General features: G+C 31.5%; 1 protein-coding gene across 1 annotated transcript in view; it reads left to right on the top strand.

Annotated features, from left to right (window-relative positions):
- Positions 1 to 667: 667 nt before the first annotated feature.
- Positions 668 to 14,603, top strand: part of LOC134255397 (multiple epidermal growth factor-like domains protein 9) — a gene marked incomplete at its 3' end in the record, with an annotated part of 35,099 nt that continues 21,163 nt past the window's right edge. The window contains exons 1-2 of the mRNA XM_062737909.1: positions 668 to 926; positions 10,110 to 10,346. Coding sequence (XP_062593893.1) covers positions 866 to 926; positions 10,110 to 10,346 — 298 coding nt within the window. The remainder of the gene's footprint in view (positions 927 to 10,109; positions 10,347 to 14,603) is intronic.

Below are 14,603 nucleotides of genomic sequence, written 5' to 3'. Positions count from 1 at the left end.
TCGAAACATAAACAAAAGAATCGTTGAAATTTTGGTGAATCAATTCTCTTGACTACCTCTCATTCACGAATACCCATCCTCCATGACTTGATGTCTAAGGTATTAAAGCCTTTTTTCCTTTTGTATGTTTCAAGTGAATACGGGAAATTACGCACCATGAACCTTTTAAGTTTAAACAGTCCACGAAAATATGCCCTGGCAAATATTGATGGTAACAGTGTATCATTACAATATCTCTTGTGCTTGGAGTCTTTATCGAAAACACTTTATCAGACTCGCTTTAATAGAGTTTTAAAAGATAAAAAAAGAAAAAAAAGGCTGTTTATTCCATTGTAAAAAAAACTTTTTTAAGGAATATATAAATCTGATGTCAACGGAAAATTATAATAAAAAATATTCTTAAATTAAGTACATGCATTTTTTTTATCTAAAAGGAAGCCAGAGGAAGTACGCCTTTATCAATTATACATTAAAAGTACACACTGTAACCGTTACGGAAGATAGTTCAAGGGGACACTATATTATATGAGAGGACTGTTCTTCTTCACAAGGAAGTAACTGTTCCCGAGATTTGAATTCTTATTATTCTTTTTTTTTTAGAATATATAAATAAATACAATTTTGAATCAAAATACGCAAGTCAACTCTTTATGATGTTAGATAAATTGCTTTCATTTATGTGTATATATAATAAATGATCTGCATACAAAACACACTCATACATGTTTTTGTTTTCAACGGTGGTTCGCAATAATTAAATGTGCAACAATAGTCAATTACGACGGAAATGTTTCACCGTATGAAGTATAGTCATTAGATGTTTTGAACTTCCTTGTCAGAAAACTACGTGTTTGAAAACAAAAAAATGTTGTCTCTAAACTTGCTTTCGATGTTTTTAATGAGGATTACTCTCTCTTCTGGATACGGTATGTACATCATTATGTCATTTAAATCTTTTCGTTCGTTTATTTTTTTTATAAATTTTATCTTATTTTAAATTTTATATCTTGTTTACTTATGCTAAACTATAAACTGCATATCTGAATAACATGTTTATCATACATCATATCCAAGATGTCATGTAACGAAAATCTTCGCTGTTAATATTATCCTTAGTACGTGCAAGATGTCATGTAACGAAAATACCTGGCTGTAAATATTAACCTTAGAACATGTACATGTACGTGCATGTCCCTTTAAAGGGAATAAGATTTGTAAAAAAAAAAATAATCATTATCTGTTAGACTCATTAAATGTACATCTCTTTGGAAATTTGTTCAGTTTGATATTTATCATAAAAAACCACGTAATATTAATGTTAGAGTTAATTAATTATAACATTACGGATCTTAAAGAGTTGGAATTTTAACAACAAAATTGTTCAGAAAGAAAAAAAAAGTATTAAAGAAAAGCTGTTGAAAATTTATCATTTATATTATTCTTTGCGTCAATCCTTTGGACTTTATAGAACTCCATTAAAATACGGAAATTTAATTAAATTTGACATTGTGAGATGCCCCCTCCGAAAACACTAAGATAAAATTTTGTATTTCTTACATACATGTACAATGTATAATGTGCAATGTAGCTTTACTCATCATGTATAATAAATTGGGAAAAAGTCTATTCTGGTATTTGTATCGTTTGCTTTAATGTACAAAAAATTTTGTTTCTGCGGTAGGGGGTATTAAAAAATATTTTCCATTTCCGTTAACTTCTAAACTGAAATACAGCAAATGGCTTTCATGTCAATAAATTTAATCATTTTGTCAATAAAGTAGTATTTTTGAAAATGTAAAATTTATCAACATTTTGCCCAACTAGGTTTCCATAGTTTATTTGTTTAATGAATACCACGAAAAAATATGACGTCAGCAAAAAATGTATGTGCAAAAATACAATTGATATGTGAGTTAAATAAATATTAAAAATAAGGAGAATTAAACTTTTATACATGTAAGTGATGAATAGCAAACATATCAATTTTCAGTCTTGAAGCCCTATATTACATGTAATCCCCAATGCCACGAAAAATGCCTTGACCCTTTGACCTTGACCTTGGAGATTTCCGTACTTATGAAAAAACTTTAACCTTAGCCATAACTTTGAACAGTAAGAGATTGGGCTTTCATACCTCACATATGTAATACTTGTGAGAAGACCCTTCATTGGATGCCGAGAACTTTGACCCTTTGACCTTGAGTATGACCTACTTAAATAATGCAAAGCTTGACCAGAGCTTTTAAAGGGTTAGAGCTAGTGCTTTCATACTTGACATATTTAATGATTGTGACAAGACCTTTCATTTGATAGCAAAATATTTGACCATATGACCTTGACCTTGGAGTTTGACCTACTTATTAATTTTTAACCTTGGGCTTAACTTCTGAACGTTTAGGATTTGGGCTTTCATACTTTACATACGTAATCCTTATGAAAAAACTTTAACTTTTTGCCATAACTTTTGAACGCTAAGGCTAGTGATCTCAAACTATACATATGTAGTCCTTGTGAAAAGACCCTTCATTGGATTCCAAGATTTCCAAACTGATGAAAAATTTTAACCCTGGCCTGATTTCACATTTCAGAGCTGTATTTCCAGTGAGTTTGCATTTAAGAAAAGTTGAATTTTCGCTAATTTGTTGCCATACGGGGGCATCAGTGTTTCACAAACACATCGTGTTGTTTATATAGACTCTTTCACTCATCTGTGAAGTACCCGTACTGTGTAATCTATAGTTCAATTTTGTGTGTATAATAATAATCTTTTCAAATAGCAAACAGTAAAATATATACGATATGTATTAGTGTTAAAAGATAATTTAATAAACCTACATACATGTAGATTATTCACCTCTGATTTATAATGATATTTGTTTTATAAACACTCACCATGTTTTATGATATTCTAAACAAATTATTTGATACTCAGGCAAATATTCACTACTGGTAAGATGACCACACACATGAAAATGTCTATGTATGAATGAAATGAATTTTCCTTTTGATCATGTTCCTAGGAAAATAATTATTTTCATTAATTTTTCATCAAAGGATTTACCATATATTAAGATGAATAAAGAAAAAGTAAGACTAGTAAACCAAAACAGAACCAAATAGGTCATGACTGTAGAAATTCAAGTGCATTCTGCAAGAAAGTGGACAGCCTAGATTTTGTTCTTTTCAATGTTTCCATTCTTAAAATATGAAAGTAAATTAAATTGCTCCAGTTTATCTAAAGAATTCGACCCACAAAATGCCTTATTTGGCCTAGCAAATTTGTAAATTGTGAAAAGGATGTTAGAAAATATGCTTTGGGTTATTATCAACCTAGACCATCGATAGATTTCACATGTGCAACAATTTCGTCAAAACCGGATATTACGGTGTCATACTAAATTCTAAACCACAGCATGGTTCGAGGTTTTCCGGAAAAATGCTCAAATTTTACATAATTAATCGTGGTTTTCACATAGAGCACAGTCGTTACCGCAAAATATTGAAACAGAAAAACAATCATAACTGTTCGAGAAGTAATTTCCAATGAAAATATTTTGCGGTAACGAGTGTGCTCATGTTGATAAAAAATAAAATAACATGTCAACGCGTGTAAAAAAGCTATGATCAAGAACCACCATATTTGTCTTTGTCTATTACGCAAACTTTAAAGGATCAATTAGAAAGGTGTATAATATTGATTATGAGAGTGGATAGACACTCATATCCCACAAGTAAGAAAATGTTAACTGAGGCACCCATAGACACGTCTGACTGCTGGAATAAATATGATGGGTTCAGTCTAAAAAAAAGACTTTTTTTTTTTTTTTTTTTTTTTTAGAAATGCCGATTTATGGAATTTTTTTTTCAAAGTTAGATTGATTTACAGGCAAGTATAACTTTCAGATTTATTGTATGTATGAATGCCGCAAATACAAACTTTCATGTCAATTATTATTGTTGCTTATGGCTTTGTTGTTATCAAGAATCGGTAAATATTTTTACAGTCAGTCACTAATTGGTGGGTCATAAGACATCGAATAAACAGATAACACCCAAGGTGATAGCAAAAGCGGTCAATTGTTCGCTGAAGACAATAAATGTGGTAAAGAATTTAAAAATTACATTTTCTGAAAGCCAAGGGGGAAAAACTGTTCTAGGTAATCACAGTTGTACATGACGTTACTCGGGTGTACGTCATTTATGACGTCATAATAGATGCAATCATTAGGAATCAATGCCAGGGAGAAAGGGGTTTACAGATTTAGTTTTCTGTAGCTTTGTTAAATTCATTTTATTGAAACGGGAAATTATCTATTATTAAAAAAAAATTAGCACCTCTGTAAACTGCATTCAAAGTAGAACTCGCGTGTTTGCACATCAAATGCACATGTCCGCACATGCACGGGGGAAGGGCTTTAATTTCATTCGAATGCCGTTTTTTTTTTACTTTTATGTTTGAATAACTTTAAGTAAATTTTTTTTGAGCCATAAATGCTTGAAAACGCACTCCAAAGAACCCGAATCAATTATATTTTGAGAATGAAAATAAACCATTCGAAATACCACATAGTGTGAATTTTGCTATTTTTTTCATGCAGAAATATACACACTTCTTTCCACCAACTTCAGAAAACTATTAAGTGTCCTCTGGGGAAGGCATAGGGAAAAGGTGGGGTGGGGGACTATGTCTTCCTCTGCATTTAATATCTAAATATCGCTGGATCCGCTACTACGTACTAAGATTGGTAGTTTATCACTACACGTTAGAAAAGGCCGGGAGAGGGGGGGATCCATGCTTTGCCATAAATTATACGTTCGTTACATACAATTATATCAGCATTAATGTGAACTACAGAACTTGTCTAAAACTAGACTTAAAAATTATATAATTTACTGGACACGGGTATATTTTCTTAAAAAAAATAGAACTTTGTATATGTTCGTCCTTTGTATCAACCCCCCCCTCTTTTTTATGAAACTGCTTACTACGATATGCACGTTTTTTAGATTTCAAAAACAACAGAGATCATTTTTCACTGTCCTCTTATGCTGTCTTTAGTAAGGCCTTTTTTACAGGCTTTTTTGGGTAAATCAATATTTCCCAATAAATATTAGTAAAATGTTAATGTCTGTACCTGTATTTCACTTTTTATCTTGACGCGTGTTTATAAGAATTACATACGCAATACTACACATGGAAATAATAATGTGAAAATGAAATGGAAAGTGATAAACGACAAGCAATGCACAAGTTAAAAAAAAAACATACTAAATTTATTATCAATCGATAACGATTTATTTACGACATAGTACAAATACCGTCCTGCATACATTAATTATTTTACTGGATGAAACATGATCCAGCGATTGGCTGGTTCGCGAAGATAAATATCTGCGAAATTGAGGTGTGCGAAATCTCGCGGATATTTCTCGCTTGCCCATGAAAATTGGTTAACAGCTGAGGCCTGTACAACAGACCGCACGTTCGCGAGCGCTCGCCAAGTTATTAAAAATGTGTAGTAAAAAGGTCCTTTCAGCTATCGTGTACTTTTTTTCACTTAATGTACCGGTAATTAGATCTAGATTTTTAAAAGGCTCCAATATCAACTACTTTATGGATCTAAAGCTACCGCAGCGGAAGTGATTTCCAATATTTTTGATTCTATTCAGTCAGAATTATCATTTTTGTTTCAAATAATTGCTTATGAATTTGATAAGATAAATATCTGATACTAATTATTGCATTTAAAACCCTATACTCGTATATGTATATAATAGCAAGGTCATTCTATCCCTAATTGTCGTGACGTTACATTACAAAAATGACGTTCCTATTGCATTTTTCTATGAAAACATTGCCATATTGCAAGACCTCGTTTTTAAAAAGTATAATAGATATTGAAAAAAGAAAAACGGATATGAAAAGCTTAAAGTCTATCCTATCTATAATAAAAATTGCGTTAATATTTTGCAAGAAGCATTTTTTGATGGTTCGTGGACTTTGCTCTTTAAACCTTGCTTATTTCTTTTTTTTATATTTAACATAATTTAATACCTATCCAGTAACAGAACAATTCTTATACTAGAACAAAGAAACAACTTTCTAAAGGATTACATACACAATTAATTAGCTTGAAATCGGTGTTTATTGGAAAGTGCAGGAATTATTTACCATTGCAGATTGAGGAAGGGATGCCATATCATTTAGGTTTGAAACCAGGCAAGTTAAAGCTGAATTCTAACCCACTTCAACGAACTTGTATCCACTGTCTTCAAGATATCAGTGTTTGAGATATCAAAGTTCAAATATAAAAGGAACATGTTTATCATATTACGTGAGGTCATCCTCATATCTTATGCCGTATAACAATGTTTTAGATCTTATCAAGCTTTCTCCTGTACCTTTCCAAAAAAAAAACTAAACTCAGCATAATTCTCATTAACTAATTATCAGTGTTACATGCGTTTGTCAATGTGGGTCATTACTGGTACATGCCTGACCAACAAAAACTCTAAAGTGGAAAAACCAGAGACAAGATTTTCAGAGCAGCAGAAACAGTAAAATTTGGCACGTAAATCTATAATGCTGTGTAGTTGAGAATGCATGTACCCTAAAGGTTGCATACATAAAAAATAAAAAAAAGCGAAAAGTTCTCTTGTTTTCCGAATTTATATTTACATGTGAACAAAAGAGAAGGAGACTGATATAGTTGGTGTGATGAGATGTTGGCAGGAACTTAGTAAAATGAAACGAATTGGATAATGAAAGAAGAACTTCGGATCCTTAAAATGATACTTGTGGGGGACAATGTCTCATGGGTGACATTTTTTCAACAGACTTTACAGAATACAGATGGTCCATTGCAAACCTAATTATTAATTATATGCCAAACACTATGTTTAAAGTTTTATGTACTGGTATATATTTTTCTCAAGTACCAAAAGGTAAAGTGATGCATTATTTAATAATTTTTTATCTAAGGTCACAAAAAACAGGTACTGTGTTATATAGGGTTCCATGTCTGTCTTTCTGTGCACCAGTTTATCACATCAAAGTTCAATTGGGCGTGCATTAAACTACTGCACAGTTTAACACAATTTTGTCTTTGGCAGGCAGAGGGAGGCTTTTTGCTAACTTCAAAGTTGCTAAATCCTGTGAGAGTAATTTTTTTATTTGAAACTTAATTGTATTTTAGAGTTCATTGTTTGGAAACTGATGCAGACATTTTAGTGAAGTGGTTATGGTTTGGCTTTTTGTGTGTAACGAATATGAAGGGTATGGTCGGGGGAAAATGATATTAATGATATTATTTTAAAAATGTTTTTTTTTTACTTGCTTCAAACAGCGCCAGAATGATACAATTAATTTAAAAGTTTGGATTTGTAGATTTTTTTATTAAAAGAAAAATTGTAAATTCAAAAAAGAACATTCATGAAAATTGAAAATTCAAATATAAATTGAGCAAAAAGTATGTTATTACCTTAGGCTAAAGTCAATGTAGTAAGCTGGAGATCAACAACAGGTAAGGTGAAAAAAATTCATCTCAGGTCCATACTTTTCCATTGTTCAATATTTATGTTTAAATCTAAAATAACCTACCCCAGAGAATGTGACCTTTTTTTTAACCAGTGTAATTTTTTCTCAAGTTTAAAGCCGGGTTTCATAAGTTTTAAAAGAAAAATAAGAGGGGAGGGGGTATGAACTTTTGACTTCATTCAAAGTATCTGTGGTTTGCAGTTGCCCATGAATTTAATAAGTAATTTAATAATTTAATAATTCAATAAGTAATTTAATGATTTGATAATTTAATAATCAATCTTATAATTTAATTTAATAAATAAGTAAACAATATAACAAGTTGAAATTAGTAAAATATTATGCATGTCCTACTTGTTTTAGTTTCATCTCAGAATTTTTCAAGTTTGACCAAATCTTGAAAAAGAAAAGGCCACAAGGTTTTGCCATTATTTGACATAGCATTACAAAATTCATTATATATATATTTTTGCAACATAATAAAGATGCAAATTTAAAATGCCAAAAAAATTTAGATTCACAAAATATAATAATCACATTGAATTCATTACACAGGTTTTATAAAAAGCTAAATACGTGTAGTTTTGGGAATGTTGTTAAACGCAGCCATTTTGGTTAAAAATCTGGTATTCCTGTCTCCATGGTAACAAATCTCGCATTCCTGTTTCCATAGTAACAGAGAATGGAAAAGGAAAATTTTATTTCATATTAGTTTCAATCTAAGGGGATAGTTTCCGGAAACTTGAAAGATGCCCAGGTTTGTCTACATGTACTTCAAAATTGTCAATTTTACGAGGGGGGGGGGATTTTGTGCAGGTGTTCACAGTTCTCCTATCTAAGAAAATATACATGTCTAAGAAACATTTTGCATGAAGAATATCAGGAAATAATAATACATTGGATTGAAATGAATCAATTTGATCATGGTCTATTCACTATTCACTGCGTATAACAGGATACACATTCAATTATGTCATGTTACTCGTGTTATGGAGTGTGAAGTTGGACAGACAGACAAACTACATTCAAACATGTACATGTATTAATGCTCTTGGAAATGGGATGTGAATATTTTTTACATGACACATCTCCTAGATATGGACAAGTTTGACTGTAAATGGCATTAAAACAGGTAATTATAAAAAGGAACATTTCTTTTCTATATGAACGTAATAAAATGTGCCTATGTTACTTAAAAAACGGAAATTTTGTAGATTTTGGGTAATTTGTCATCAGCTTTCTTAAAAAAATATTTAAATGTCCCATTAATATTTTAATGTGTTTAGACTAACTTATATACCATCTATACAATGCACTGCTTCATGAATTTCAAATCAAGCAGTGTGCAAAATATAAAAAAATCGCTTTGAAAAAGGGTCTAAAATGGAAATTTTCTCATTTTGGCAAAATGCCAAAATCCCCAAAGATAAGCGTTGTTAAGCCATTATGTAGAATTACAGTTTTTAAAAAATTGTGTTGTTATACTAAAGAGGAATAATGGTAGGTTTGAAACTAAAATAGATTTTCCCATTCTCTTGTTTCTTTGAAGCTCATTTTTATTCAGTAAAACCTACAAAATAACGTTTTTTGGTCAAATTTTAGGAAGGATTTACAGGGGAAACAATGGGTACCGTTACCATGGCAACGAGATATTTTTTGAAATAAAAAATTATAAAACCATTAATGATGTGACAATGTGAGTACACACAAACATTTCATCGAAATTGAAAATGTAGTGTGGCCATGCATTATTGATATTGTTTGATAATTACCGAGAATTGATATTAGTATCTATCTTTTTATTTATACACTGCGGTTTTTTTCAGAACCACTCGAAAAAAAAGACTGACAAATAGAATACGATTCCTGGTTAATAAACAATGATCATGTGATAATATTATAACTAAAGCGACATCAAAGAAAGACAATCAAAGCAAACAATCCAGTAAGCAATGAAATCATTAATAGTCACTTTCAAGAAGGTCCATAACAATGCCTTAAAATTAAATTTATAGAAAAACAAGATGTGTTTGTGAAACACTAATGCCTCCGTATGGCAACATAGCAAGGCTGTCCAGACAGACAGACAGGTGGACGGACGGACACGACAAAAACTTTATACTCACGTAAACGAATATAAAAAATAAATTTGTTTTTATGATTTTATCTTGCCTTAGATATGGCAATGTTAATTCACAAAATGTGAAATTTGAATTAATTTGCAATAACATGTAATGATACACTATAACCTGTGATATCAATTAATCATCACAAGCGTATTGCTAAAGCCTCTCCCAACTACGTCAGCAGTAATGAATTATTCTTTGAATTGTTTTAATAACTCAGAAAACATTTTTTTTTTCAAATTACAGATAGATCTTTTTTTTCTTTTTTTTTTTTTTGTGTGTGTTTCTTTGTTTGTTTGTTTTTTTGGTCTTTTTTTTCTTTTCTTTTTTTTTTTGCATGAATTCATATTGAAAAGCAGTTTTATCAGTTCAAAGAAATTATTTTACAGATCATCTACTGATGTTTTCAACCTCAAAGTCATTTAAGATTTTTTATCTTTTGAAAGTGGATTTATCTATGGGCAGAGTAACAACTCAGAGTTCAACCTTTCATTGTCCTGGTGGTGCATGTGTAAACTATTATTTGTCAAGTAATGCAGTTGATGGTAACACTAGCACTTGCTCAAGAGACAAAGGGATCGATAACAGAGAAAACAATAACGACGTATGGTGGAAAGTAGATCTTGGTGATTTCTACAGTATTTATAGCATTAGTATACTGTTTAGGAATGACAGCGAACACGGTAAGACATTTCTATATAGAAGTATGGCGTATTTTATTTTTAAGTTCCCTCTTTGCGCTTCTCATTGGAAAAAGCGAGGAGAAATCATTTTTTTTTTCTGTCGCCAAAAACTTAAACTTGGTACTTTCTTCAGTTCAGTTTCTATGATTTTTTTTTCTCATCCAATGATTCTATTTTATCATATGCATTATTCATGTATTCTTGAAAAAAAAAAATAATAATATGATTAAGTTGAAATATAATATTCGAATCTATTACTAAGTAAGATTAATAATATCCCTGATCAGTCAAGTCAGATAGTCATAAACTTTAAACAAATTGCAACACTATGCATTTATTGTATGATAGTGGGGGGAGTTTTTCAGCGAAGAAAAAAAATATATTTCCCGGGGGCTTTGCCCGAGTGGAATATGATATCTCTTGGCTGAATTAATAAATGTTTCCCGTTCATTCACGAATGAATTGTTAATTATTATACCTTATTTATATAATTATTCTACAAACGCGTTATCTGATTGGTTCTAGATTATTATGTGATTGGGCCATAAAACTAATATTTTTAGATCATTGGCATACTTTTCATCATATTCCACCTCTTCAAATTCCTAGTGCATTTTCCTGTAATATAGTTATTGTTCGTTGAAATAAAACTCGCAAGAGTAGAAAGACGTCACAATTGCCTGATTTATGTAATAAAATTGCTGATTTGTGATGTGTCAAAGGGTTTCAATAAAGAGCTAAAGCCACGAAGTGCAAAAATATGCCCTGTTACCAAAATGAATAAAATTTTATTCTCTGATAGGCTAGACTTTGTGGATTATAACCTAATTTATTTTTTAATGATATCTTTTCAAGTTTTCTTTTTATAGTCGTTTGAAATTGGTATTGTTTTCAAGTAAAATCTACATTGTACATGTATAACGTCATGACTTTTGACGTTATTTATACACATGTATATTGTAACGGTATGACGTTAACGTTATTTGAATGAAAGTAATTATATCTACATTATTGGAAGGGAGATCCGCTAAAATAACCCGTACCTAAGAATTTGGGAAATTTTATCATAGGACCGTTAAGAAATTTTGAATCATGAGATAAATACTTGTAGCTAGCTAGTTTTTGCTTTGATTAAAAAGTGTCAAAATACTGTTATATATTGTCCTGTTAAATCAAAAGCAACTTTTTTAAATGATACATCAAGAGAATATAGGGGAAAATTATTCATGGTGTAAATATTAGCTGTATCCCAATATTGATTAATCCATAAAGTCACGAAAAAATGAATATTAAGTGTTCAATCTTTTTTCTTTTGGGGGGGGGGGGGAATTATAGTAAAGGCAACAGAAGGTTGTTTTATTAAGCGGTTGCTACTTGTGTGATCATTCTAAACACAAGGGCCGTGCGTAATTAACATTACCACGTGTACATGTATATACGTGTGTTTTTTGCCTATCATGCGTATTTGTATGGACATTTTGTTTAAAATTATCCCTCGAACTTGCTGTACATATGGAAGGATATAATTTTGCCGACGAACCTTCACACGTTTTTTATCGTCAAGTGTTATCCCTTGGGTAGAAGCTCTACGGTAGTGTACATTGCTATGCATACTGGAAATTCATTCGAGATTCATAGTCAAAGACGTTTGACGGCACTTGTTTTGATAAACTGTAAATTAATTACCAAATCTATAACGGTTACCGCTTTATTTAAACCTCTGTAAACGCCAACAGATGAACAGGCACGGATCCAGAATTTTTTTCCAGTCAAAAAAATATACAGCTCAGAAATCTCTCTCATGCAAAAAAAAGCAAACAAACAAAACAAATCAACAACAACCCACCCCCCACCCCCCAATAAACAAAATAAACCCACATAAACTCCTTTCCCATGTTTCGGATTGTTTCCCCCATCGTCTCAAGACACGGTCTGGAGTCCGCATACAGCTCTTTCCTCCTGAATTTGAGAGTATGGGCATTTTAGTCGTGGTTTGCGACGATGATTATCTTTTCCCATATATTTAAAACCATGACTTTTTATACAAACTCAACACAGATTCCAGGGTTTCAGTGTCATCTAGGAGGGATCCAAGGTCAATTTTACTTAGTTTAGTATAGGTATTTAAAATTCTGCAAATCCCAGTTTCTTCATTTATTAGATCCGTGCATGGATGAATACCGGGTATACAGACAAAGGAGGTAACGTTTATACCTATTCAACGAATTCCTTTCAAATGGCTATCATCTCGGGGATAGAGAGAAAAATGTGAAAATTACACATTCTAAATACCAAGGTAGCATACGAGGGTTGTCCCGTAAAATCGTGGACAAGTTGTCTAGTGTGAAAAATAAACATCGCTGCGTTCTGAAATTTTCACTATTATTTAGTACACATTTTAGTAATATACACAGGAAATTTCAGATAAATATATGCATAAATAAACAAATTATAAGATTTTATGCCATGTATTGTATGACCTTACGGCGCATGGATTTTTTTGATTTTGAACATATTTTATTGTTTTGATGTTATAACAAAAGGATTGGACACAAGTTCTTAAAAACTTAGAACGTCCTCTCCTTTAAAACAATTTGTAACACAAAGTACATTGTTCAAAATTAATTTACTCAGGAACCAAAGGTTTATAACGTCAAAGTGTCTAAAACAGCATCACGTTTTAACTTTGCTGAAAATGAAGTTGGATGAGTCCGACTTAAATTTGGGAATTTCATTGAAACATATTCCTTAGTCTCCATAAACAGTCGAAGAACCAACTGGCACCCTCATGCGATCTTCTGAAGATTTGTTAGTAAGTTACGGATAATATTCTCACCACCATTCAACTAATAGAAAATTTCATATCGGCGGTCTACTGTGACAGCGTCTTTTGCTATTAAATTAGGAGTTCGTCCGTGTGTTTTGTGCTCCCCAGTGACTCGATCAAAAAGACTTCGCTAAGAAAACTCCTATTTCATTTGTATACTTAAGATATGGTGACATTTTTATGATCTTTTTTTCTTCTATGGTCATTTCAAGTCTCTAAAGGTGTCATTACAACATTGATTTAAAACTGAACTGCTATCCGGTGCACCGTAACGTCATAAAATGTCGCCATTTTTCGTATGTTGCGTTTAACACTTTCCCATTTCGAATGCTCGAGAAACTGCCAAAAATTAACCAAATGCCTTAAAATTTTTACAAAGACTACAAAATTGATTGTGGAATTGAATGAGGATAATTTTAATCCAAATCTTATGTATTTAAAACTTTTATTTTGACTTCAAACTTGTGTATTCTTTAATAAAAACTTGGTTTTTTGACCGTGCGCCGTAGGACACTACCCCATGCACATTCAAGCATAATAAAATGTTTATTTTTGCCGATATTTTATCAAAAAATTATCATGCACTTAAATATGATAAATTAACAATTACTGAAATTTTCAGCTTAGTGCGCCCATTACTTTTCGAGAAAAACGCTTTGTCCACGATTTTACGGGACAACCCTCGTATTTTAAAATTATGATCTCTGAAGGCAACGAAATTACATGCACGAGATAATTCTGATATTCTTGGACACCCCGTGTGTCTGATATTCTTGGACACCCCGTGTGTGAAATAACTGTTGTCATTTTATATAATGTTTGATACCCCATTTGAGCGGAAACTGGAATATATGTAATTCCGTTCAAGTGTAGATCAAGGCTAGTTATATGTTATGCAGTTAAAGATCTATGTTATATTTTTTAACAATAAAGAATATTAAAGATCACCCCCGCTGTTGTGATATGTTGTGAGAAAATTACCCTACCTTTTGATCATAATAATCAAGTTATGCAAGTATTTATAAATGAAAACGCCCACCCCCCGAAACACTATTGAATAGATTTATTTCACTTCGTCAGTTTTTCACTTGTAAAAATTGAAATATGAAATATTTGGAAAACCTATACAGGTAAATATTTAAAGCAAAGGGGGCGTTGCGAAAATATTTATTAAATACTGAATTCTAAGACACACCAATATGCTGACATATTTCTGTATTTTATATTTCTACCACATGGAATTATAATTGTTTGAAATATATATTGATGAAAATATCAGTATACATATGTACATACATCTATACCCTCCGTGCGAAGCTAAGCACGGCATCATTAATAAGATTTTTGCTTTTGAAGCAGGATGAAAATTTACTTTTCTACACCTGCATAAAATTATTTCAGAAGATTTTGTTTAAAAGTAAAATAGATCG

This window comes from Saccostrea cucullata, unplaced genomic scaffold (assembly GCF_032062105.1).
Source record: "Saccostrea cucullata isolate Sc308-1 unplaced genomic scaffold, CSIRO_AGI_Scuc_v1 ctg4903, whole genome shotgun sequence".
Taxonomy (NCBI): Eukaryota; Metazoa; Mollusca; class Bivalvia; order Ostreida; family Ostreidae; genus Saccostrea; species Saccostrea cuccullata.
This window is presented reverse-complemented; position numbering and strand designations above follow the sequence as displayed.